General features: G+C 42.0%; 1 protein-coding gene across 8 annotated transcripts in view; it reads left to right on the top strand.

The window, feature by feature from the left end:
• The window catches only part of GIT2 (GIT ArfGAP 2), a 49,168-nt gene that overhangs the window by 1,014 nt on the left and 23,319 nt on the right, over positions 1 to 24,835 (top strand). For 7 of the 8 annotated variants that reach the window (XR_012155037.1, XM_073312617.2, XM_073312622.2 and 4 more), the window contains exons 2-14: positions 3,241 to 3,374; positions 5,693 to 5,805; positions 6,895 to 7,000; positions 7,418 to 7,504; positions 7,658 to 7,788; positions 9,723 to 9,817; positions 11,430 to 11,475; positions 18,075 to 18,126; positions 20,123 to 20,195; positions 20,535 to 20,632; positions 21,351 to 21,462; positions 22,602 to 22,744; positions 24,169 to 24,318. Coding sequence is in view for 7 of the 8 variants with exons in the window: in XM_073312617.2 (XP_073168718.1) it covers positions 3,241 to 3,374; positions 5,693 to 5,805; positions 6,895 to 7,000; positions 7,418 to 7,504; positions 7,658 to 7,788; positions 9,723 to 9,817; positions 11,430 to 11,475; positions 18,075 to 18,126; positions 20,123 to 20,195; positions 20,535 to 20,632; positions 21,351 to 21,462; positions 22,602 to 22,744; positions 24,169 to 24,318 (1,340 nt within the window). In the remaining variant the exon portion in view is untranslated. The remainder of the gene's footprint in view (positions 1 to 3,240; positions 3,375 to 5,692; positions 5,806 to 6,894; positions 7,001 to 7,417; positions 7,505 to 7,657; positions 7,789 to 9,722; positions 9,818 to 11,429; positions 11,476 to 18,074; positions 18,127 to 20,122; positions 20,196 to 20,534; positions 20,633 to 21,350; positions 21,463 to 22,601; positions 22,745 to 24,168; positions 24,319 to 24,835) is intronic. The other variant, XM_073312618.2, reaches the window with a different exon arrangement.

The following is a 24,835-nucleotide window of genomic DNA, read 5'->3' as shown; positions in this document are numbered from 1 at the left end:
TCCTCCCACCCCACTCTCCTGCTGGTAATAGCTTATCTAAAGTGATCACTCTCCTTACAATGTGTATGATGATCAAGTTGGGCCATTTCCAGCACAAATCCAGGTTTTCTCACCCCCCGCCCCTTTTTCCAAAAACCACACACACAAACTCACTCTCCTGCTGGTAATAGCTGGAAATGGCCCACCTTGATTATCATACACATTGTAAAGAGAAAAGGAGTACTTGTGGCACCTTAGAGACTAACCAATTTATTTGAGCATGAGCTTTCGTGAGCTACAGCTCACTTTGGATGGGCTATTACCAGCAGGAGAATGGGGTGGGAGGAGGTATTGTTTCATGGTTTCTGTGTGTATATAATGTCTTCTTCAGTTTCCACAGTATGCATCCGATGCAGTGAGCTGTAGCTCACGAAAGCTGATGCTCAAATAAATTGGTTAGTCTCTAAGGTGCCACAAGTCCTCCTTTTCTTTTTGCGAATGCAGACTAACACGGCTGCTAACACCTTGTTTAAACATCATAATCTAGAAAAAGTGGTGTAAATGAAGAATCCCATTGGCACATGTCCTGGGGTGTAGTCTTTCTTTAAAACTTGACACCACTTTATTTTTAGTGGTGAAACTAGCTAAACTGTAAATAATTGTATTGGTCTTACTAAACTTATCTTGCTTGAGCTACCACTAAAAGCAAATGGCATCTCTGACCTCAGGCTAAATTGCAGCTTGTTTCATGTGATCCTGAAGATGTTATGTAAAATACATAATCCACTTCAGGAGAGTGACATGTACATTCAGTAAAAAAGAAAGTGTGTATTTCCCATTTCCCCCTAACCTCTGTGTGTTTGTCTGTTAGTTTGTGAGCTCTTCAGGGCAGGGGCTCAGGGCCCATTGTTTCTTGTTTGACTTGAAAGTTCCTGGCACTTAGTAGGGCACTACCATAAGCCAATAATAAATTATAAAATAGGAATTGCAACTTCAGAAGTAAGGGTTATAGATTTGGAAATGGGTTATTGAAACTCCTGTACTGTATTCCAATATGGTCTCTAAAGAAGTCAAGTGACCTGTACCTTTAGTATGTGGGTAAAGATTGCGGTGATATACTTTTGTCTGGTTTTTCTCACGTACCAGAATGGCAGCATAATACTCTAGGGCAGGGGTCGGCAACCTTTCAGAAGTGGTGTGCCAAGTCTTCATTTATTCACTTTAATTTAAGGTTTCATGTGCCAGTAATACATTTAAACATTTTTTAGAAGGTCTCTCTATAAGTCTATATATTATATAACTAAACTATTGTATGTAAAGTAAACAAGGTTTTCAAAATGTTTAAGAAGCTTCATTTAAAATTAAATTAAAATGCTGATCTTACACCACCGGCCCTCTCAGCCCGCTGCCAGTCTGGAGTTCTGTTCACCTAGGCCAGCAGCAGGCTGAGCGGGGCCTGCGGCCGGGATCCCGGCTAGCAAGGGGCCAGCAGCCAGAACCTCAGACCAGCAGCGGGCTGAGCGGAGCTGGCGGCCGGGACCCCAGACCAGCAGGGGGCTGAGTGCTCAGCCCGCTGCCACTCAGCTTGCTGCCGGTCTGGGATTCCATCCACCGGCTCCTGCTGGCCCCTCTCAGCTGGCTGCCGGTCCCTCTCAGCTGGCTGCCGGCCCACAGAGAGTGGGTACCTACCTTCTCCCTGGTTCTAGCCCATTGTCTTTCTCTCTCTCTCTCTCTCTGCACTGAGCTGAGGGTGGGAGTGCACTGAGCACAGGGCTGGGGGTGAAGGAACAGGCTGGTGGTTGGGGTGTAGGGTCTGGCCAGGAGCTAGAATGAGGGAGGGGGCTCAGGATTGGGGCAGGAGGTTTGGGTGTGGAGCACTTACCTGGGCAGCTCCCATTTGGTGTGAGGGGTGCAGGTGGGAATGGGTGGGTGGAGGTGCAGGAGCTCCCATTTGGTACTCAGGTTGGGTGTGGGAATGTAGGGGGTGCAAGAGTCAGGGTGTGGGCTAGGGTTGTAGGGGTGCTCCTCGCCCCCTGCCCAGAGTGGCTCATGGCAGGGGGCTGGAGGGGATATGCCCCGATTCCACCCCCACGGCCCTGTCCCCACCTCTTTTCTGCCTCTTCCCCGGAGCAGCACCCCTTCCCTTGCAAGGGCTATCAGCTGATTGGTGGCAGGGAGGGAGAGGAGGAGGGGCAGGAATCTAGCATGCCTGCAGCAGCAGCCGGCAGGCAGGACCAAGCTTCTTTACCCTGCCCCCGCGGGGGGGTGGCGGAGAAGAGTGGGCTGGGGTGGGCAGGATTTTTAATGGCACGCTGCTGCCTGCTGGGGTTCCAGCCTGGGTTCGGCAACGGGGTGAGTGGGGCCAGCGGCGTGCCATAGGTTGCCGACCCCTGCCCTATGGCATTGTAACTTCTCATGATGGTCAAAATCATTCCAGAGAACGCTGAATATATCTCATTGACCTGCCTAGATGTCTTTTACTTAGTCGTATTATGGGGAACTGTTAATGATAACATGCTGTGCTAGAACATTAGATGATTACTGGCTTAGCGTAGAAGTAGCATTGTAAGGAATTGTGTCAATGTGACGTGATTTATTTTTTTTTATGTTGAAATGAACATAGCTATATCTTGCTCTTTTGTCTTACAAAAATAGTGCCTCTTATTTGTATATTAAATAAGAACACACTGCAGATCTAACAAGGCAGGACTTAAAACTGTGAGCAATAACACAATAATACTTATCGTTTATATAGTATTTTTCATTTAGAGACTTCCACGCCCTTCCCGAAGATGGGATATGTATCATTATTCCTATTTTACAGACAGGAAAACTGATGCATTAATAATTATAAGCTTTTCTATGGCACTCCTCACTGTAGTATCTGAACACCTCATGACCTGTAATAAATCTAGCCTCATAACACTCCTATTGAGGAAGGGAAGTATTGTCTTCATTTTATAGATGGGAAACAGCTCAGAGTAAGTGGGGTTTTTTCCTCAAGGTCCCACAGCAAGTCAGTGTCAGAACTTGAAACAGAACCCAGATCTCCTGAGTCCTAGTCCAGTGTCTAACCACAGGACCCATATTTCCCCCAGCATCTTGAGGCCCAGGGAGTTTGTGACTTGCCCAAGTTCATATAGCAAGTAAGTGGTAGTAGATCCAGGAATAGAACTTGTGACATCTGATTCCCAGTCCTGTGCCCTAACCACTGGCTGATGGTGCTGCTCATATTATAATAAATATACTTCTCTTTTCCAGACCCCTGTTGGGCATCAGTAAACAGGGGAATTCTGATTTGTGATGAATGCTGTAGTGTTCATCGGAGTCTAGGACGTCATATCTCGCAAGTGAGGCATCTTAAACACACACCATGGCCTCCAACGTTGCTGCAGGTAAAAGCTGAGGATTGCTTTCCGATGAGAATCGGAGAATTCTTAGAGAATTCTAATTACTAAACTTTCTGGAGGGGAGAGTTGCTTCATTAAGCTCTTCTTAAAATAGGTTTCTTGGTTTCTGTTACATTGCTGTAATAGATTATTAAAGTCAGTGTTAACTCCACATTTTAAACTTACTTTTAGGGCAAATTCAGAGCCTGAGATATAGTTAAAATTCCCTTGGTTTTGAGAGTTAACTTTTGTCTGTCTGTCCAACCAGAGTACTGCAGTGAATCCACTTCTACTCAAGTTGTCAGGTTGTAACAACCCCCCCAACCCCCCCGAGCTACTGATGAGGTCTTGCTGTGGCTACTTAGGAGAATCGAATTCTAAGCGCCTGCCCGTTCTGCTTTCATTTCTTCTTTCTCACATGTCCTCTGTTTTGGGAAGCCTAAAAGATCCTTTGATAGCTATTTTAATGAAGCCTTCTTGAAAAGTTGCTTTGCTCTTTCAAAGCTTAAATTTACTTGAGGGTATGTCTATGCTATGGAGATTCTACTAGCATAGCTGCATCACCACAGCTATGCTGGCATACCCCAGTATTGTAGATGTAGCCTACACTGGTGGAAGAGATTTTTCCACTGATGTAGGAACACCACCTTCCTGAACAGTAGCAGCTATGTTGACAGAAGTATTCTTCCGTTGACATGGTTGTGTCTACACTGGGGGCTACATTAGCATGGCTACATCATTCAGCTTTTCGCACCCTGACCCACGTAGCTATGTCGACCGAACTTTTAAGTGCAGAGCAAGCAGTAGTGTTTGTGGGGTGAGAGTTTGTGGACTATCTGCACTTGTAGCAATAATAACTGGCATCTGCAGTCCAGTTAACAATGAGTAAAGATTGCCTGATTTTCCATTTCTTTGCGTTTTGCATATTGTAGCCGTTCTAGGTCAGAATATATACTGGCATGAACACTGATTGTCGGATGAGTATACAAATATGTGCCTGTGAACATTTATTCCCAAAACAAAGGCTTTCTCCTAGTTAACTTAAAGGAGCTATTCTTGCTCAGTACAGGAATCTGGTCACACATGAATAGATCCAACATTCCATCTAGGGCACATAAACATGCAAGTGTGTTACCATTTTCATTTACCTCTGTGTGAGCCTGTCCATGCTTTTCTAAAAAACAAAAACCACAAACCAAAGGCTTCTAGATGAATAACTTAAAAAGTGAGATGTTACTTTGTAGCGTATCTGTATTCTAACACTTTCACTATGTAAATGTGTATGAAACTTAAAAAAAAAAAAAAGTGAGGGTTCGGTTAAGATTCAGGCAAATTCTATTTTATTTTAAAAATAAGTTTAGATTGTATGTATCTGATTTGTCTCCCTTTCCCCACCCCAAAATGCAAACTACCTCTCTGCTCTGTGCTCTGGTGCTACTTCATAAGTACAGAAGAGAACACTCTTCTTGAGACAGGCAGCTGAAGATCCGCAGCTGTGGAGAAACCATGCCATACTTCTCACCTGCACACCCTAAAAAAGATCACGCCCAGCCAAAGTGGGGAGAAGCCACCCATGCTTTCAGTTCCTACACAAAAGGGAGGTCTGAGGAGACAGCCCAGTGCCTCTTAACCTATATTTCTACAGCAAAAGAAAGAACCTGGGGAGGGGAAGGCAAGTGGATAATGTGCCAGTTTCATGGAATGTAACTGGTTGACTGATCTCCCCAGAAATTCTGCCCATCTCTCCTTCATGGCTGAGTATGGGTCTCTTTGGGAGAATAAAGTCTTCAGTCCCCAGATGTAAAGCTGTGGATCTACTTATACTGATGCAATTTAAAGCAGCATTAGTGGTCTACCTTCCGGTAAATAAATGCTGCCTTCCCTGCTTGCAATATAATCTGTGAAACTACTTATTTTTAAGGCCCATCCCAAGGTATTCCAGGTGCCATACAACAATAAAATGAATAGGATAGGTAAACATACATGATGAATCTCTTCTTGAACGCAAATTGAGGGGGAGGCTCTTACTGAAAACAAGAAGAGCTGCAGCAAGCTAACTGGGCTTTGGGACATGTACAATCCAAAATTTATAATGGAAAGTGTAGACAAAAGAACATCCTAATCCTCTTTTTAGCAAAATAAGGTTTGACACCAGCTGCCTTTTAATGTTAATAAAAAAAAGTCCAAAAAACTTCTTTTCCTTGGCAACTTTCTGGAGTAGCATAAAAATGCTCTCCACTTGGGAAATATCATCTGTGAGCAGCTCTGCCTCTGTAGGTAGTAGTAAAATATTTAATGCCTGTTGCACACATTTTGGGTTTCAGATGGTTGAAACACTGTATAATAATGGTGCTAATTCCATATGGGAACATTCTTTGCTGGACCCTGCATCTGTTATGAGCGGAAGGCGCAAAGCTAACCCACAGGATAAAGTGCAGTAAGTAGAGTGTTTATAAAATTCTGTCTCTCCTCAGGAGCCCCTTTGTAAAAATGTACCTATTTTGACTAGTTGTGAGAGAGGAAGCAACAGATGAGTAAAAACCTGATCTTGTATCAAGTCTTATCAAGGACATTGAAGAGTATTGCTGATGTGAATAAATCTGACAAAACCCAATCTCCTTTATTCACTGACTTAACACCTGATATATGCTCAAGCAGAGATGTTAAATATTCTCTGAAGTATCCTTGAAGATCACTCGTTTCAGCATAGTCTTTGAAACAAAAGCTTTAGTGAAGAGATCTTTTCATTGTCTTGCATCATGTGCATCAATAGTATTAATGTATCATGTGTGGTCCCAATTGTTGGGTATTGATTTTTTTTAATCTTCTCTTACATGCCACAAATGTCATCTTCTCCATTTCTTTATCAGTATTTTCTTTCAGAAGAAAAGAAAATCTTCTTTCTTTCAGCTAATTAGTTTTAAAAGCGTAGTTTCTTATCTGACTGTGTATATTTGTTTAAGTTGTTGATCCTGAGAGGTGCTGAGCACCAGCAGCTTTCAGTGAAATCAATAGAAGTTGAGGGTTTTCATAATATGTCAGGACAGGTCTTCAGCTTATAACCAGGATAACTGAAAATAGTGAAATAACTTTATTGCTTTTAGAGTTGTTCGGAAATTTTCACCAAAATTCTCAATTTTTGCCAGAACTCTAAGGGTTGTTGTCTGAAAACTGAAGTATTTTCAGTTTTTCTACAAACCCCAGCCCCTCCGCCCCCTCCCAAAAAGACAATTTTTTTGGTTGAAGAAAATTACATTTTCATTTTTATCAAAACATTTCCCTGGGGCGCGGGAGACAAAATAATGAGTGCTAGTGGTGAAACTGACGCACCTTTCAATAACCGCGCCCCTCGGTGGAGAATTAAAACCCGGACTGAACTGTGTACCGGGTGGGACTAGTTCCCAGTGCCTCACTCTGTCAAATCTGCTGGCATTCTGCATTGAAATATGCTATGTGCTTTAATTATTTTATTTATACAAAGCCAACATTTATTTTGCAACTCCTCTGCTTTGGTTTCTTCTTACAGTCCCAACAAAGCGGAATTCATTAGAGCTAAATATCAAATGTTAGCATTTGTTCATCGCTTGCCATGCCGAGAAGATGATAGTGTCACTGCCAAGGACCTTAGTAAGGTAAGTATTGCTTTCTTGCAGTTTGTGGGCTGGAACAAAACAGCTTGCAGGTGTCACCAGATACTGTAAGGCTGATATCTGAGTAGACTTGAGTTACTTGGATTATAAATGAAAAATAACTAGTATCTCCATGGTACTGCATTTTTGTGTATATAAATGTATTAAGCATTCAAACTTAACCTTGAAGGGAAGTATTTTTCAACAGTGTCTGATTGGCACTAATAGAAGTTGTGTGGATGTTAGAGAACCACAGGCCTCAAGTTAACTGATCCATCTTACTAGAAACTGTTGGAAAGTAAAATATTCATAGGCTATAGCTAGTTTTTTTAATATCTGTTCCTAATACAGTGAAGATGACTTTGACTCATTGTCCTTGTATATCCAGACTTTTAACAGACAGTCCTTTTTGTTTTTCAGCAACTCCATTCCAGTGTGAGGACAGGGAATCTGGAGACATGCTTGAGATTACTCTCTCTAGGAGCTCAGGCCAACTTTTTTCATCCTGTATGAAAATCTTTTTTATTAGCTTGGTGTTAGATCAATTCTTAGTCTGTCATTATATTTATGTTGGTTTCAGCTGACATACATTTTATATCAGTCACGTATTCAGACCTGCCGATTGAACATGAGCATGTGTGGTTTTTAATGACTTTGTAGGAGAAAGGAAACACCCCGCTTCATGTTGCTGCCAAAGCAGGACAGATCTTACAGGCAGAGTTGTTGGCAGTCTATGGTGCTGATCCTGGCACACAAGACTCCAGTGGAAAGACTCCAGTGGACTATGCAAGGTAAATGGTTTGGATGTTTTGATTTTTTTGTCTCGATTTTTTTTTAAATAAAATCGTAAATGATCACCTTTCCCAGGTTCTCTGGGTATCCTGATGGACATTTAATTTCACAGTTAAACCTCAAATGAGTGCTTTTCCCAGGATAAAGTAAATGCACACAGAACAAATAAAATATCTCCAGTCTTCAATCCATTTCTTTTCAAATGTCTAAGAGAACAGATTGGCCTTGCAGGGACTCAAAAGGGCTTTACCCTACCAGCTAAATGGCTCTCTCGGACCGGTGGGGACTCCATTCCAAATTCCCTAGCAAAGAACATACTGCAGGCAGCTTCCTCTCTTTTGCGTCAAGGGAGCTCCAGCGGCATGAGTGCCTGTATGATTTCAAGTGCAGCAATATGGCAAAGGAAGATGGACATCTAAGTAACCAGGTCTCAGATAATACATTATTTATTTGTATTACTGTAGCAAGACTGAACATGCATTGTGTATATAAAATTACAGACAAGCTACCAAGCAAAGGCTGTATTCAGAACCATTCCAGTAGCAGCAAGATTCAGAAGTCGTGTAGTCTCAGTGCTTGGATTTATTTATTGGTTTGGAAATGGTGTATAAGGAGCATGACAAAGCTCTGTCCTTGCCTCCGTGAGTCCCGCGTTTCCTGGCAGATTTCACTAGCCTCAGAGGCTCACTGTGACCCTCCATGTAACCCTTCTCTCCCTAGAGACAAGGGTCACAGTCTACTGAGCCATTTTCATCATAAGCCAGCGAGGGAGGTGAGGAGAAGTTATCCTTCCTTGCACAGTCTCTGTTGTCTCCCAGTCTCAGTGATTAATCAGGGGGCAAAGGCGGGGGGAGCCCGGGCCCACCCTCACTCCAGGCTCCAGCCCAGGGACCCTAATAGTATCAGCTATGGTAGCTGACCTTTTAGAAACATGACATGTACAATTCCCTGGGCTACTTCCCCCACAGCAACCCTCACTTCCTCAAGCTCCACTTCACCCTTATGTCAGGGTGCCTGATATGGTGTGTACTGCTCAGCCTCTCCAACAGCGCAACTTCCTCCCACTGCTCCTGACATGCACACCCACCTGACTAAATGGGAGGCTTTTAACTAGTTTCAGCCAGCCCCTGATTGGCTTCAGGTGTCCCAATCAACCTAGCATTCTCCCTGCCTTCTGGAAAGTTCTTAATTGGTCCCTGGTGTCTTAATTGACCTGGAGCAGCTGCCATTTCACTTATCCTGGTACAAGGGATTTGTTTAGCCTGGAGCTAATATATCTATCTCCCACTACTTTTCTATAGCCATCTGGCCTTGTCCCGTCACAGGAGACACTGAGGACAGAACAAGTCTTCTGTGGGAATCGGATACCATGTATCAGAGTTGTTGCCACTGCTGTTGTTCCAATACTAAACTGGACATGGTTGGTTTACCATCTCAAAAACTGCTCAGAAAAGACTATTCTGCCTGTTTTGGATAAATTGTTAATCAGCTTCTCTAGTAGGTAGATAAGCAAAGGTATTCCAGAGTACTCAGCAACTCATTTTGAACGGATGAGGAAAGTCTAATTCCCTTTTAGTATTTTCTTCTGAAGAGTCTCTTGTGATTCTCAAAAAGAAAAGGAGTACTTGTGGCACCCTAGAGACTAACCAATTTATTTGAGCATAAGCTTTCAAATAAATTGGTTAGTCTCTAAGGTGCCACAAGTACTCCTTTTCTTTTTGAGAATACAGACTAACACGGCTGTTACTCTGAATCTTGTGATTCTGACACCCTTTGGAAAAAACTCAAACACATACTAAATTGAAAATGTAGAAGTGATCTGATGTTATATTCACGATGCTAAATTTAATCTTTTCTGAGCAATTTTTGAACCTTTACATTTTATAGCCAGTGAAGCATAAATGAATGCCATTTTCTGTTTCTTGTCTAATAGACAAGGAGGGCACCATGAATTGGCAGAGCGCCTTATAGAGATACAGTATGAACTTACTGACAGACTAGCGTTCTATCTCTGTGGCAGGAAACCAGGTGAGTACAAAAAAACTATATCAAAGTGTTTTTCAAATAGTGATTATTTGAATATACAAACTAAAAAGAATGACACCTATGTTATTGATAACCCTAGCCCCATTAGATCATTTTTTAAAAATTATCAAGCCTTTTAAAAATAGGCATGAAATCATAGAACAGCAAAGGAAATATTAGTGGCTTAAATTAGAGATGGTAGAATTAAAATTTTGAATTAAATTTTTGTGTTGGTAGACAAAATGGTAAACTAAAATCCCCTTTTTGTTGTGACAAAACATATATTCTGTCTCCAATACCCCATGCTCTGACTGGTAGGGTTATAGGGTCACAAGGCACTGGGTGATTAAGTGACAGAATCTGCATAAGAGCCACCAAAGGCTATGAAAGAAACTACTCATGGAGTGAGATGCAGCATGTTCCCACAGCTGGCTAAGAGACAGGAGACCGAGAAGGAATAAATGGTCTGTTTTCATCATGGCAAGAGGTTACAAGGATGTCTCCCAGTTCTGTGCTGGGTCCAGTGGTGTTCAATATATTAACAATCCGGATAAGTGGGTGAACAGTGAGGTAGCAAAATTTTCAGATGACACGGTTTTTTAGGTTAGTCAAGTCCAGAAAGAACTAAACAACTTCAGAAGGGCCCCACCATCTACATGAATGGGCAACACACTGGCAAATAAAGTTCAGTGTTGATGAACACAAAATAATGCACGTTAGTATGAAAAACTTAAACTACTCATACGCCTTTCACAGCTCTAAATTAACTATCAACTCAGGAAAGGGACCAGAGTGTCATTGTAGACAGCTCAGTGAAGACCTCCGCTCAACCTGCGGTCAAAAAATGTGATCTAAGGATACATGAGGAATGGGATGGAGAATAACATGGAAAAAATAATGCCTTTATATAAATAAATGGTGTGCCTCACCTATATTCTGTGGTACTGGTCACCCCATTTCAAAATGGATGTTGCAGGATTAGAGGGTGCTCAGTGAAGGGTGACAAATTATTAGGGGCAAGGAAAAAAAATCACAGAGATTGGGATTGTTTACTTTAGAAAGGAGATGAATAAGAGGAGACATGATGAAGGCATATAAAATAATGAATGGTCTGAAGAAAGTAGATTTTGAGCTTCTATTCTCTGTCTTACAATCCAAAAGCAAGGGACGTTTAGTGAAATCAAAACATGGCAAAAAGATACTTTTTCAAACAACACATAATTAAACTGTGGAACTTCTTATCACAGGATGTCATTGAGGTCCGAGTCTTAGTATATGTCACAAAAGGATTGGATATTTACATGGATAACTAGACTATCTAGCATTGTTAGTTAATGCTAACAAATTTTGGAGGAAGCCTTCTGCTTCAGGGTTTAAGACACTCTGACTGTTGGGGATTAGGAGGGAACCTAATGTGGGGAGGCCAATCATCCTGCATCTGCTAAATGCAGATTCCCTTTCTGCAGCTTGCAGAGCTAAGGTCTGTGACTTTAAACAGTCTAGTAGCCAAACAAGCATGTTATATAGTCTAATAAAACTGAGAAATGTAGGCCAGTAGCAGTGGTGTTTGAAACACATCCTAAATATTTTAACATTTAGCTTAACTCGATTTCAGATCACAAAAATGGACAACACTTTATTATACCTCAAATGGCAGACAGGTAAGACTGCTGATTGAATAGCATGTATTTGAATGAATATCAAATAATTAGTTCTTTAATTGTTTGTATTTTCTTTTGAAATATTTCAACTCTTGTCACTACACTGTGTTTATTCCTTTTTTGACACATTTGGTCCATCATATGAGCTTTTCTGCTTTAGTACTTTAGAATTTGAGGAAAACAAGAAAAGTAAAAGGATGTGAAATTTATCATTTAGTTAGGTATGTGAAAGAAAATGCACAAGTAATGTTGGAAAGCAAACTTGATTGATATCCGTAATTACTCCTGAACTTGTATCCTGATACAGCACTGTAAGACTTTTATATTTGCAGGAAAATGGTGTATTTTCTAGTAAACTTCTTTGTAGTGTTGGCTGTACTAGTGGTAAGAAGTTAGGAATGTAAAGGTCATGTTTGTTTAAAAGAAATATAAAGTGTTAACATATCATAACAAAGTCCATATATTTTTCTTTTATTGCTGTGCAATTGGAAATAAGACGGCTGTAAGTAAATGACAGACTTCAGTTACTTTGCAAACACATTAATGAATGAACAAAGTTTAAAAAAACTTCAATTAAAACCAGTTAATCTTCAGTTAGATATACAGATGATGAGTATAGTTTTGTTCAATACTTTATGGTGCAGTAGGGTCTTTTTCCATCAATAGTAATACTTAGCTTTTATGTGGGACTCCTCATCCATAACTCTCAAAGCACTTTACAGAGCACGGTGAGTTTCTGCAGCCCAGCATCTCACATTCTGGACACGTGGGCTGCTTTCCTCTCTCTGCAGCTCCCTGAGGTGGAGTTTTGGAGCTGAGTGGTTACACCCCCTCAGTTTTTGTTACCTTCCTTTCTCTGTCTCCATGGCAGTATGTGTACGGTTTTTACAGCTCCTGCCTTCACATCTGCCTACGGGTGACTTTTTTGACAAAATCTGGCACAGTGGTGAGCAATGATTTCCCCTCCTCACTCTCCCCCCCCCCCCCCCCCCCCCCCGAGCCAGTTTTTTAGCCAGGTGTTGGAATGCCTCCAGAGCCTCAGATGCAGTACTTGCCTGCTTCCTCCTCTGAACCTTTGAGGTATGGCACAACAGCCTGAAAAACACCAGATGAAATCCAAAAGGTGCTCCATCTGTGATACTGCCCTCCCAGGCTCGACAGACATTGAGTTGTGCCCAGTCTTCCTTCCCACACATTAGGTCACGGGGCTATGAGTCGGAGAGGCATGTGGGATCCCCATCTCACTGGAACAGCTGCAACTACAGCCTTGGAAAAATTGACCAGGAGTCTCTGCAGAACAGGGAGAGGCTCCGTGGATGAGGAGGACCCTAGTCAGCCAACTCAGGGATTAAGTTCCAAGGGACCTCTGGAAAACAGAGGGCAGGCTTGTGGGAGTCACAGATCTCTTCTTGCTCTCCCCCCCCCCCCCAACCCCGAGTCCTAAAAGGGTCCTGAGCACCGTAGGAATAGGGCTCATAAATACCCTCCCTCCTTCCCAATTTAGCTTGTCCTCAGGTCTTTACGAAGATGTGGGTGGTAGTCACAGCCAGGTTCAGGTCACAGGAGAGCCACCTGTACCCCTTCCTGGATGCCATCTTAATTAGAGCTCCTTCCCCAGCGCACACAGCTACATCCCTGACCTTGAATGTCTTGCAAGTGCATGGCTTTATCAACATCAGAAAAACAACCCTCTTTGATTGCATCCAACCAAATAACTCACTTGGGTGTGGACATAGAGGCCTCAGTAGCAAGGATATCTCTATCTCTAGAGGTTCCAGAAAATTCAAGACCTCCTCCCATTGTTTTGGAGCTGCAGTAGGCCCTGATTGCACTGAGTCTTCAACTGCTAGGCCTCCTGCATAGGGATCACTCCATGGGCGCAATCACAGATCCAGTGACTTCAAGGCTTCACTTTAAGGTACGGGACCACTCCCCAGAACTTACGAAAAATCAAGAGAGAGTTCCGGCACATGGTGGTCAGCCCAGAGCAGTGTCTGCAAAGGGCATGCCCATATGTTTTCCAGATCCCCTGATCTTCATAACCAATACCAGCCTGGAGGGCTGGGGAGCACATCTGGGGTCTCAAATAGCTTATGGCATTGGAACCTGGAGGAAAGAACCCACACCATAAACCTTCTAGAACCAAAAATGCTCAAGCTGACCCTACAAAGGATCTAGTTCAGCCTAGAGGGGAAGCACGTCCAATAGGATCACGGTCACGTACAAGAACAATCAAGGGGGATCAAGAAGCCCAGCACTACATGCTGAAGCAAAGCAAATCACGCAGTGGGTGGAGCAATCTCTCCTCTCCCTCAAGGCAGCTCACATAAAGAGAGACCTGAACCAGAAGGCGGACTGGCTCAGCAGGCGCAAGATGAACAAGTGGGGCCTGAATTAGGATGTCTTACAGTTAATCGTATGATCATTCGGCCTGCCATCAACCAACTTATTTGTGAACCATGTGAATGTGAAGAGACTAGAGCACCGTACCAGGGAAGTGGACCCCATATCCATGGGAACAAATGCCCTGTTGCACTGATGGCTAAAGGGTCTGCTCTATGCATTTCCACGCTTCCCATTATTAAGGAAGATGGTCAAGAAAATAAAATGAGAACGGGCAACAATAATATTGATTAAATACACATGGAATGAGGAGATCCTGGTTTTGGGACTTGTTAGGGCTGAAATTAGGACTGCTGCTACAGCTCCCAATGGAACAGGACATCCTCCCATAAGATCCTTCTGCTTTATTTGGACCTGAACTAGCTGTATCAAACAGCCTTGCTATTGAAAGGGAAGCACTAGTATCATTGAGTCTGTCCTCCAAAGTCATCAGAACACTTCTTTCAAGAGTATTAACCTTGAAACCATACTCCTCTGTCTGAACCAAGTTTTGCATTTGGTGCCAGGAACATGAAGCAAACCCAAGAAGTCCAGGAATTATGGCTATTTTGGTTTTCTCCAAGAAGTTTTTGCCAAAGGTCTCCAGCCCAACACAATTATTTCTCAGGTGTCTGCCCTTAGTAGTGTGATGTTTTCAGGATCCACAGGTTCTCTGGCAAAGAACCCCCAGATAGCCAGATTCCTTAGGGAAGTGCAGTTAGCCAATCTGGCAGTTAGAACTCTTTTTCCCCAAGTGGGACTTGCCACTTGGACTGAGAGTCCTCACAAACCCTTCAAACGACTGATGTCAGTGTCAGCATTAAACTTGTTTTGGATGGCCATCATGTCCACCAGACAAGCATTGGAGCTGGCAATGCTCTGTATGCAGGAACTTTGCTGCATGTTTCAGGAGGACAAGGTGCTGCTCAGAATTCGAGAATCATTGGTCCCGAAGGTGAACTCTTCTTTCCACGGTTCCCAAGAGATGGTTCCACCTTTATTCTGTCCAAGGCCACAGCATCCCACCACGGAGAGGTGACACACCTTTAGATGTCAGAAGGGCTCTGAAAATTTGCCTTAAACAGAGTCCACAAGGAGATCAGGTGCCATGTTTGTATCCTTCCATGCAAGGACTCAGAGCTTTCATATCTCTATTGGTAGGGGATTAGACTGCATTGTGGAAGCGAAAAAAGCATCGGAGATTCCAGTTCCAGAATGTTAGAGCATGCTCCATGTGATTCCTGGCGACCTCATGGGCAGAAAGAGTTAGTTCCTTCACAGCAGAAAATTGTAATGCTGGTCAAATGCTCCCATCTTCACTGAGCACTATTAGCTGGACTTCCTGTCCTCTGCAGAGGCCTCCTTTGGCAGGAAGGTGCAGCAGGCGGTGAACCAGAAATTATTTTGCCCTTTGAGCAAATATTATAGATGGGGATGGATACCGTTTTCCTTTTTCTGACCTTTTCTGTCACATTCTTCCCAGACATCTGAAATTGTGGGAGACGCTGGACTGCAGAGCGGGAAATTTCTTACCAATAATTTTCTTTCCGCTAGCAGCATTTCCCACAATTGTATCCATCCTGGATGCCTCATGAGCTGAAGATCAGATATTAAGTGGAATCATTACCATACAACAATCTTCTTTGGTCTAATGTACATAGTTCATTATCTCTGTTATATTTATTTTTTGTTGATGTTATGCAAGTTTTACAGTTTGGAAATAACTCATCTGGAAGCAAGCTGAGGGGGGCAGGGCTGTGTGGCTCCAAAACTCTGATTCGCTTCCATGAGCTACAGAGAAAGGAGAGCAGCCCAGACATAAAGAATTATGGGAGATACTGCTAGCAGAAAGGAAACTATTTGTAAGAAATTTCCCTATCATAAGCCCCATTTTACATAGGGTGAAACTGAGGTGCAAAGAGGTGAAGTGATTTGTTCAAGATCACATATCAGGTCATACGGCCTGCAGTAGAACTTGAGTCTCTCATTGCTGTATAGTGCCCTCTCCATTGGGCATTTCTTCCTCTTTATCCTCATCTAAGATAATTGCTTGCAGGAACTTACCCAGAGCCTTCTATCAAACTACCTTATTTGAGTCTTTCCTTCACAAAGTTCTTTGAAGTTCTACTGAAAGGATTTTGTGTTTGTGTTGAGGGGATTACACCCAGTAATATACAGTGGGCTCACAATTTGACTTTCTGGGTCTGGGGTTTCCACATTAAGTTCTGTTTTTGTTCTAACCACAAAGTTTGCAATTCGTGTGTCAGTCTTGAGACAGGAAGCTAATAGCAGAGGATTGCTTCATAGTTAGTCAATACAATACATCTTGTGGGTGACTTTGAGATGAGGCCTTCGTGCTTTAACACATTTATCCACCTGGTGGTACGCACCTTTACCACTAATCAAGTAAAATAATACTTGTGGGTTTATTACAGCCGTTCATTAGTTGACGGGACATTGTTTTTAGGGCATGGTCAGAAGAGTATTTATTTTTAAACTTCCCTCTAGGAGCATTTCAGTGTCCTATAACACATTCTGCCTCTTTAGATGTGCAGGAGTGCCATTTGGAATTTTAATAGCCACTTCATTCTGTGTGTCCTGGAACAACTATGTACAAGAAACCCAAGGACAACCATACCTACCTTCATAATAATCACCCCAAAAAATCTGTTCCCTACAGCCAGGCACTCAGATATCACAGTCCGGGATATACACCTTAACACACTCAAAACCATCTTCACTAAACAAGGATGATCTACCAGAGAAGTAAATCGCATCATGCAACGGGCCGCCCAAACATCCCAAGAGAACCCGTTTCAATACAGAAATAAAACAAAACCCCCTCCAACCACACACCCCTAGTTGTCACCTTCAACCCCACACTGGAACCCCTACAGGGTATCATCAAAGAAGTACAACCCACACTTGATGGGGACCCTATCTTGAAAGAAATGTTTCTTGAACCCCTTCTTCTGACCTTCAAGCAACCCCTCAACCTCTCCAACCTCATCATTGGATGCAGGCTCCCCACAGACCCAGACACACCAACTCAGAGCAGCACCAGGCCTTGCCAGAACAATAGATGCAAAACCTGCATCCAATAGCTTCATTGCTACAATGATCAGCGTCCTCCTACAACACACCTTTCAAGATCCATGGATCCTACACATGCCTATCTCAACATGTGATGTACCTCATCCAGTGCACTAAATGCGCCAATCACAGCTATGTGGGGAAACCAGACAATCACTATGCTCTCAAATGAACTCTCACAGAAAAAGATAAAAGATAAAAACACCCTATCACCTGTGGGTGAAAAATTGTCACAAAGCAAACCCTCTGTATCTGACCTGTCAATCTGCATTCTCAAAGGAAACCTGCACAATGCTCTCAAAAGAGGAGCCTGGGACCTTAAATTCATAACTTTGCTAGACACTGAATCATGTTTTAAAAGAAACACTGGATTTATGGCTGCTTATAACAATCTGTAACCCACTAGCCCCCTCCCCCGCCTTTTTTTGTCCTATGACTACAGGTGTGGTAACAGACCACTTCACCTTGAGTGATCACTTAGAACAGTGTTTCTCAACAACCAGTCCCTGAGATCTCCCTGACACAATTTAGGAAGGAGCAAGCTGGTGCCTGGTATCAAAAAGGTTGAGAAACACTGCCTGAGAATATGTGCAAAGTACTTATGCTAAACTATCTGTTCCATCTTGTATTTAGTTGTGATGCTCGGAGTGCCTTTCCCAGACCCGAAGAAGGGCTTTGCGTAGCTCAAAAGCTTGTCTCTCTTACTAACAGAAGTTGGTCCTATAAAAGATATCACACCCACCTTGTCTCTGTAGTATCCTGGGACCAACATAGGTACAACATTGCATACATGTACCTGAAATGTAAGTTAAACTCTTAGGGCTTTTCTACATTCTGATCTAAATCCATGTGTGGATGCACTCTCCAGAATAAGAGCATCTGCACATGGAGAAAATCAGGAATGGTTAATCGGCCTTAAATTTACACTCTGCCTTATTCTGGATTAATTTTCATGTGTAAACAAGCCCTTAGAGTTTGAAAAAATGTGTAGTCTTTGTAACATTCCAAGAAGTGTCAAATGAAAGTGAACTGACTTTTTATGGAGAAACTAAGCAATAAAGAATTGCTGTTCATACTGACCTCTTCATTGTTGTAGATATAGTGATCACTTCTTGTTTTCATAGCAGTCTAGATTTGTCTGAATTGGCAAAAGCAGCTAAGAAGAAGCTTCAGTCTGTAAGTAAAGCATCTACTTAACCTATGCTATTCCACATGTAGTCTTAGTAACATGGCAAACTTCTGTATTTCATCTCCCAAGTTGTTACTGACTATAATGCAGTGTGGTTTTCAGTAGTTCCTGCCTATACAAATATCACTTCCATATTAACTAATACATTCAAAGGAGAACATGGAAGGAGGCCGAAAAAGGCATGAGGGGGAAATAAAAACGTCAATATTTGCTGGTGGATGGGAGATGAAGTTTATTTGTGGTTAGAAAGAACTGCAAGAAAGATCTCTGTGATTCTGCCTCTCATTAATAATGTTATCTCAAACTAATGACCTTTAATTTTATATTATCTCATGCCTTCATGTGTTCCATACATACACTGCATGCTCAAATGTTGTTTTATTTGCCTTTAACTTTTTGAGAAGTAAGAATAGCTGTACTAGTGTTTGCCTGATACAATTGCCTTTAATACTGGTTCATCTAGTATCTTTTTTTAAAATACTTCCCAAAGCAATTTCCTGCTTAAGACTGGTTGAGAATCTATTGGGCCTGCTCTATAATACCATCAGTGTTCCCTCCAAAGAGAGAATTTTCAACTATTTCTTTCTGACTTTGCTTCAGGGGATGAAAGTAAGTTGGGGAAGGATGACTTTTGTATCATCCTCTTATGCAGCAATGTGGTGTGTTCTGCAAAGATTGTAGTGATGGCAGTAAAACTTCTGACTAAACTGGGCAATAAGTCTGGAGAATAAAATGCAGTATAAGAAAAAAAAATTTCAGCCAAACACAGACCCTCCAAAATTGAACCCTATCTCCACTTTTAAACCCACTCCGTTAGCAGGCATTACAACCCTACAAGTAAATGTAGATGTACTCTTGATGACTCATTGTAGCTGTTGTTAACTCCACCCTGGACATAAGGTTGGGAGTAACACTTTGGCTAGAGAAGGTCTTGGGCCAAACAGTCCTGGGAGGAGGCCTAGGAGCAGCCATGCCTTGGAAAGTAGGGTGATTTGGGCTGGGATTTCTTAGTTTCTTTGTAAATGAAGTCAGATCCCAGGAAAGGTGTTAAGTTTACACTGCTTCTTTGTCTTGTATTGGGGGAAGGAAGTAGGGCTGCATTCACTCATGCATTTTTACAGTTTTTAATTAGCAATTTATATTACTGGCCACTGTGAAGTCCCACGATCCCTCTATCTGAATTAAAAATACTAGAATAACCCTGACACCTGGGTTTACACAATCTCAGATCCCTTATCGGGTCTCTCCTTCCTAACATAAGCATCTCTCTTGAACTGTTCACATTAGGAATAAATTCTGGAACAAGTAATCACTACTTAAGCCTGCTCTGCTCACTTAATCATAGAAATACCTCCCTCTCTCCTCCCCCAGTATGTTTATTATTGGAAGGGCTGAACTCTCATGAGATCAGGAAAAAAAGTCAGTTTTCCTTTATCTGTACTGACTGGTTGTAGAACAGGGTTGATCTGTCTAGAGCAGGAGTTCTCAAACTTCATTGCACCGCGATCCCCTTCTGACAGCAAAAATTACTATATGACCCCAGGAGGGGTGACTGAAGCCTGAGCCCTGCCAGGGATAGAAAGGGCAGCAAAGCCAAAGGGTTTCAGCCCCAGTGGGGGCACCTGTAACCTGAGCTCCGCCACCCAGGGCTGAAGCCCTCGGGCTTCGGCTTCAGCGCCAGGCGGTGGGGGTCCAGCCCCGGGCCCCAGCAAGTCTAATGCCAGCCCTGGCAACCCCATTAAAATGGAGTTGTGACCCACTTTGGGGTCCCAATCTATAATATGAGAAGCACTAGTCTAGATCAAGCACCCAGCAGGCTCTGAAGCTACTTTAGAGATTGAACAGCTTCACTCTGGCAGTCAGTCAGCTTGCTTCCTGGACTGCAAAAGTACAGGCATGCACATGTGCTTTCTGCAGCATAAGAGATTTTGGGGGGTTGATTTATTGTTACCTAATCCTTAATCACTTCACTGTTGTTTTTAGCTAAGTAACCACTTATTTGAAGAACTTGCCATGGACGTATATGATGAAGTTGACAGGCGGGAAACGGATGCAGGTGAATAAGGCTTTCTGGAATCTATATGTAGTTAAAACTTGAAATACTGTTACACTCAAGGTGCTAGTGCAAGGAAATGCTATGGGTGAAGTAACTTCTGTGTTTAGGAGTTGATTGGTACTTAGTTTCTACTACATGTAATGAGTGTTCAGTTTTATATTGGGGTATAAAACATGTTTTCCTCATTATTTTACTGAGTGGAGAACTCTCAGAAAAAGCAGTTCCTTTGACTCTAATTACCCTTAGTGTTGAACCTGTGATCTCCTGACCTAGTTCAATGAGTAGATGTTTCATGGGGTGAAGCTACTCTGACACTGGCTCTGTTTTCTCTATAAACAGTTTGGCTTGCTACTCAGAATCACAGTACACTGGTGACTGAGACAACGCTTGTCCCTTTTCTTCCTGTAAATCCTGAGTATTCTTCAACACGGAATCAGGTAAGTTATCTTGTTTGCAAGTGTTAAAAAAGCATGTTATTAACGTAGTTCAGGTGATTACATTAATAAACTGGGGGGAAAGGGACACTCCACTTAAGAGTTTACAATAGTTTCACATTACATCTGCCCTGAGTTTTTTGTTTTAGTTACATTTCCGTAAGTTTTTTTTTTTTTAACATATTCCTCTCACTTATTTGAATCTTTCACAAAGCAGGGGAAACTGACTAATCAATTTACCATACAGGGAAAATGATGAAACTGAATGAAACAAAGTAGGGAAAAATAGAGGCACTGTTTCCCTAATCTTTCTGTTACAGTAATCTTGTGTGTTACTTGTAGCGTGCATGTGTGAAGTAAAATAAATACATACAGAAGTGTGATTAAGCAGATGGGGACCCTTCAGGGTTTGTTGTTGTTTTTTTTTTTTTTGCAACCAGTGTATGTTAAGATAAGGTACTATATTAATGTTTAATACAAAAAGTTAACTATTGTAAACACACTAATATTGCTTCTAGGTAGTCACCTTTGTATGCAGTTTTTATTAAAACAAATGTTTGTGTGACTTTTTTAAAACCCTGAGAATGGGCTTATAATATAAATACAAACAGCTTTAATTATGGTGCACAAATGCTGTTACTACGTATGTGTTTTGCCAAGAAATTGCTATGTCCATAAATGGTACCGTATGTGACTTTTTGCATCTTGTTCTATGTTTTAGGGAAGACAGAAACTAGCTCGGTTTAATGCCCATGAATTTGCTACACTAGTTATAGACATTCTAAGTGATGCCAAGCGAAGACAACAAGGGAATCCTGTCACTGGCTCTAAAGGTGAATATGTTTTTGGCTAATTGTCTAATCTTCTGTACTTGAATTAGTATACCTGTAATTTCAGTGATACCACAGCATTATCCAGAAGTACCTCATATGACTTGGTCATTTTTTGAAATGAGTAAACAGATTAAAGTCATTGCTATAAAACGATGGGTGTATGATTTGATGGATGTAAAGAGACCAGTAGTGTTTGCTGATGACAGCACATTTGAGCTCAAGAGTAATGCTTAATTATAGAAGACTTGAATATTAAGGGTGATATTTCTAACAAAATGGACTTGAGACATGTACACAACCCAGAAGTGTCCTTTCTGATGGAATAGAACAGCATTCTGTGGAATTCTCTAGGTGGCTTCCTTCGTCTTTGGAGACCAGAAGTTCTATAACTATATCCCCAACATTCATTTGACTGGTAATCAGGAAAATGCCAGTGTTACAGGGTTATGGCTGCTTGTCTAAATCTGGGACTCTGCTGTACTTGAACATGCCTTAGAACTTGCTGAGTGTTAGGTTGCCTGCAAATGCTCACTTTCTGTGCTGTTTGAGCATATCTGAAGTTTGCTGATCTCAAGGAGTACAACCATTTAAAACCGCAATCAAAAAGTAACACACAACTGTTGTTCCAACACTGGAGATATGAAGTAAACGTTTAAACACAAAAATATTCTCTCTAAAGAGATGCCAAAAGATCGTATTTTATTATACAGTTTCCCTGAATTACCCAACTGATCGTATATGTATATGGCGATGAATACGTGTTGGCAATCTCATTCTATTTTGTACCTTATTTTCTTCACTGTGTGAAGTGTTTAAGTTAGCTCGTAAACCTTAATTCTCCTTAGTTAGTTGAAGTTGCCTCAATACTTCAAGGAGGTGAAAGGAATAAAATTGAAGACTGCAGAATCAATCTTTCACTGCTACTGTAGATTTGGCTTTTCTAGGCAATGATAATCCAGTCACACTAGATGGCGCTAACTTAATATTTTTCTTTTTCTGTTTAGAAACAAGATTTTTTTTGTCCTAACATTTCTCCTCATGTTTTCTTTTAGTCTGCTTGAAGTTCTCTTCTGATATTATTAAACAACATAAACCAATTCTGCATACAAATCCTAAATTTAACTCATTTTTGTTTATAGAAAATGTGGAACTGATATTGAAAGCTATTAACAGCCAGCATAGTAGTGAGAGTCAGGATAACGACCAGCCCGATTATGACAGTGTTGCATCAGATGAAGATACAGATCTGGAAGCAAATGCAGCAAAAGCAAATAGACAGAAGGTAGGTTTAGTAATGATGTAGGCTATTAAACCCATTCTTGCAAATACTTACGTACGTGCTTACGTTGAAATCAATTGGGGAAAACTCATGTGAGTGAAGTTAAACACATGTATAAGTGTTCATGGGATTAGGGACTCAGTGATTATTTCAACTCAATTTCACAGTCGCTTCCCACATTCTATAAAATCTCTATGCAGGATCAGAAATATGACTTAAAACATTTGTAAGTGAAGCATTAATAAAACAGTTCTAAAAATGAGTCCCTTCCAGAATTTATTTTATCTGGAGACAAACTAGGAACCCAGTAGCACTACAGCAGTTAGTATATTAGGTCACTTGGCTTCTTTCATCAGAATATCTCAAAATATTTTACATTAAATTGCACCTACATATCAATGAGATAGCAAGTACAGATGGATAAACTAATGCAGAGACATTAAATAATTCCTGAAAATAATGCAATAAGACAGAGAACGGGGAATAGAACGTAAGAATCTTGGCTTCCTCACCTGCTTTAACCCATAAACTAATGTGACTAATAAGAGCCAGAATATCAAATACTAGTCCATGCATACTTATCAAAATCTGTATTAAACACCATCCTTTTCTTGTTTGAAATCCCAAGGCTAATATTACTTCATGTAAATGAGCTAAGAATTAATTGAGACCAGGTTTCTTCTGAGATGGTCCATAGCTTTAGTTGTATAAAGTGTGCTGTTAGGTGGTGGTGGTGGTTGTTCCTTTCCTTGGTGACTCATGTGAAGTCAGTTTTGGAAATCTGTTAAAATCAGTGCAGTTTTGCTTGTTTACAGTAGATCGGGGTGGGCAAACTCTTTGGCCCGAGGGCCACATCGGGGTACAAAACTGTATGGAGGGCCGGTAGGGAAGGCTGTGCCCACCAAACAGCCTGGCCTCTGCCCCCTATTCCCCCACCCCACTCCGGATCCCACCCCCTATCCAACGTCCCCTGTCCCCTGACTGCCCCAACCTATCCACACTCCCACCCCCGACAGGCTCCCCGGGACACTCACACCCTATCCAAACACCACTCCTCCCCTCCCCCCCCCACCCCGTTCCCCGGCCCCAGAACCTCCGCCCCATCCAACTGTCCCCTGACTGCCCCCCGGGACTCCCCACCCCAACCGCTCCCTGTCCCCTGACTGCCCCCCAGGACCCCCTACGCAACCGTGGTATCGCTGCGCGCCGCCGCCACCCCCTTACTATGCTGCTCGGAGCGGAAGGAGCTTGCAGCCCTGCTGCCCAGCAGTGGCATGGCTGCGGGGGAGGGGCCAGGGGCTAGCCTCCTGGGCCAGGAGCTCAGGGGCTGGGTAGGATGGTCCCGCTGGCCATTGTTTGCCCACCTCTGCAGTATATTGTCTGTCTTAGAGGTGTGGTAAGTATTTTATCTAATCTTTTATTTAAAGAGCCTGGATTCAGACTTGTCCGATGGACCAGTGACAGCACAAGAATATATGCAAGTTAAGAATGCTTTGGTGGCTTCTGAGGTAAAGATACAGCAGTTATTGAAGGTGAACATCAACCTGAGTGATGAACTGAGAACCATGCAGAAAAAGGTAACAAATATAGTAACATAAGCAAAATTAAAATCCTGTAGCTAATTGGGTTAATTTTTATATAAATATAAAATAAGGGACCATGTGTGAAGACCAGTCAAAATATTTTGACAAATTAGAACTATTTTGGAATTGATGTAACAAAAATGAATGTATCCATGCAGAGCAAACTCTTTAATGTTTCACCTTTCATGGAAGGTGTTATTGGGAACTGTTTAGTTCAACCTAATTGATTGTTTTCCTTATTTCCAAAGCATTGTTTTAAAAAAAACTCATTCCATTGTCTTGTTTCAAAATGAGCAATTGTTTGAGGCTTTGGAAACAGCTGATAGCAGATGGGCATAAAGTGCACCTTCTGCTTTCTGTTAGGTCCGTTATTTAATCCAATAATAAGGTCTAATGCTTATACACATTTTAAAAGTCTCTGTTGCAGGCAAGACCAGTTTAGCATATGTTAAAAGTATACATATGACAAGTTAAAGCCAGGCTACCAGACCTTCAAATCCTATTGTAGACA

This window comes from Lepidochelys kempii, chromosome 15, assembly GCF_965140285.1.
Source record: "Lepidochelys kempii isolate rLepKem1 chromosome 15, rLepKem1.hap1, whole genome shotgun sequence".
Taxonomy (NCBI): domain Eukaryota; kingdom Metazoa; phylum Chordata; order Testudines; family Cheloniidae; genus Lepidochelys; species Lepidochelys kempii.
Note: the sequence above shows the minus strand (reverse complement) of the source record. Positions and strands in the feature narration are given on the sequence as shown.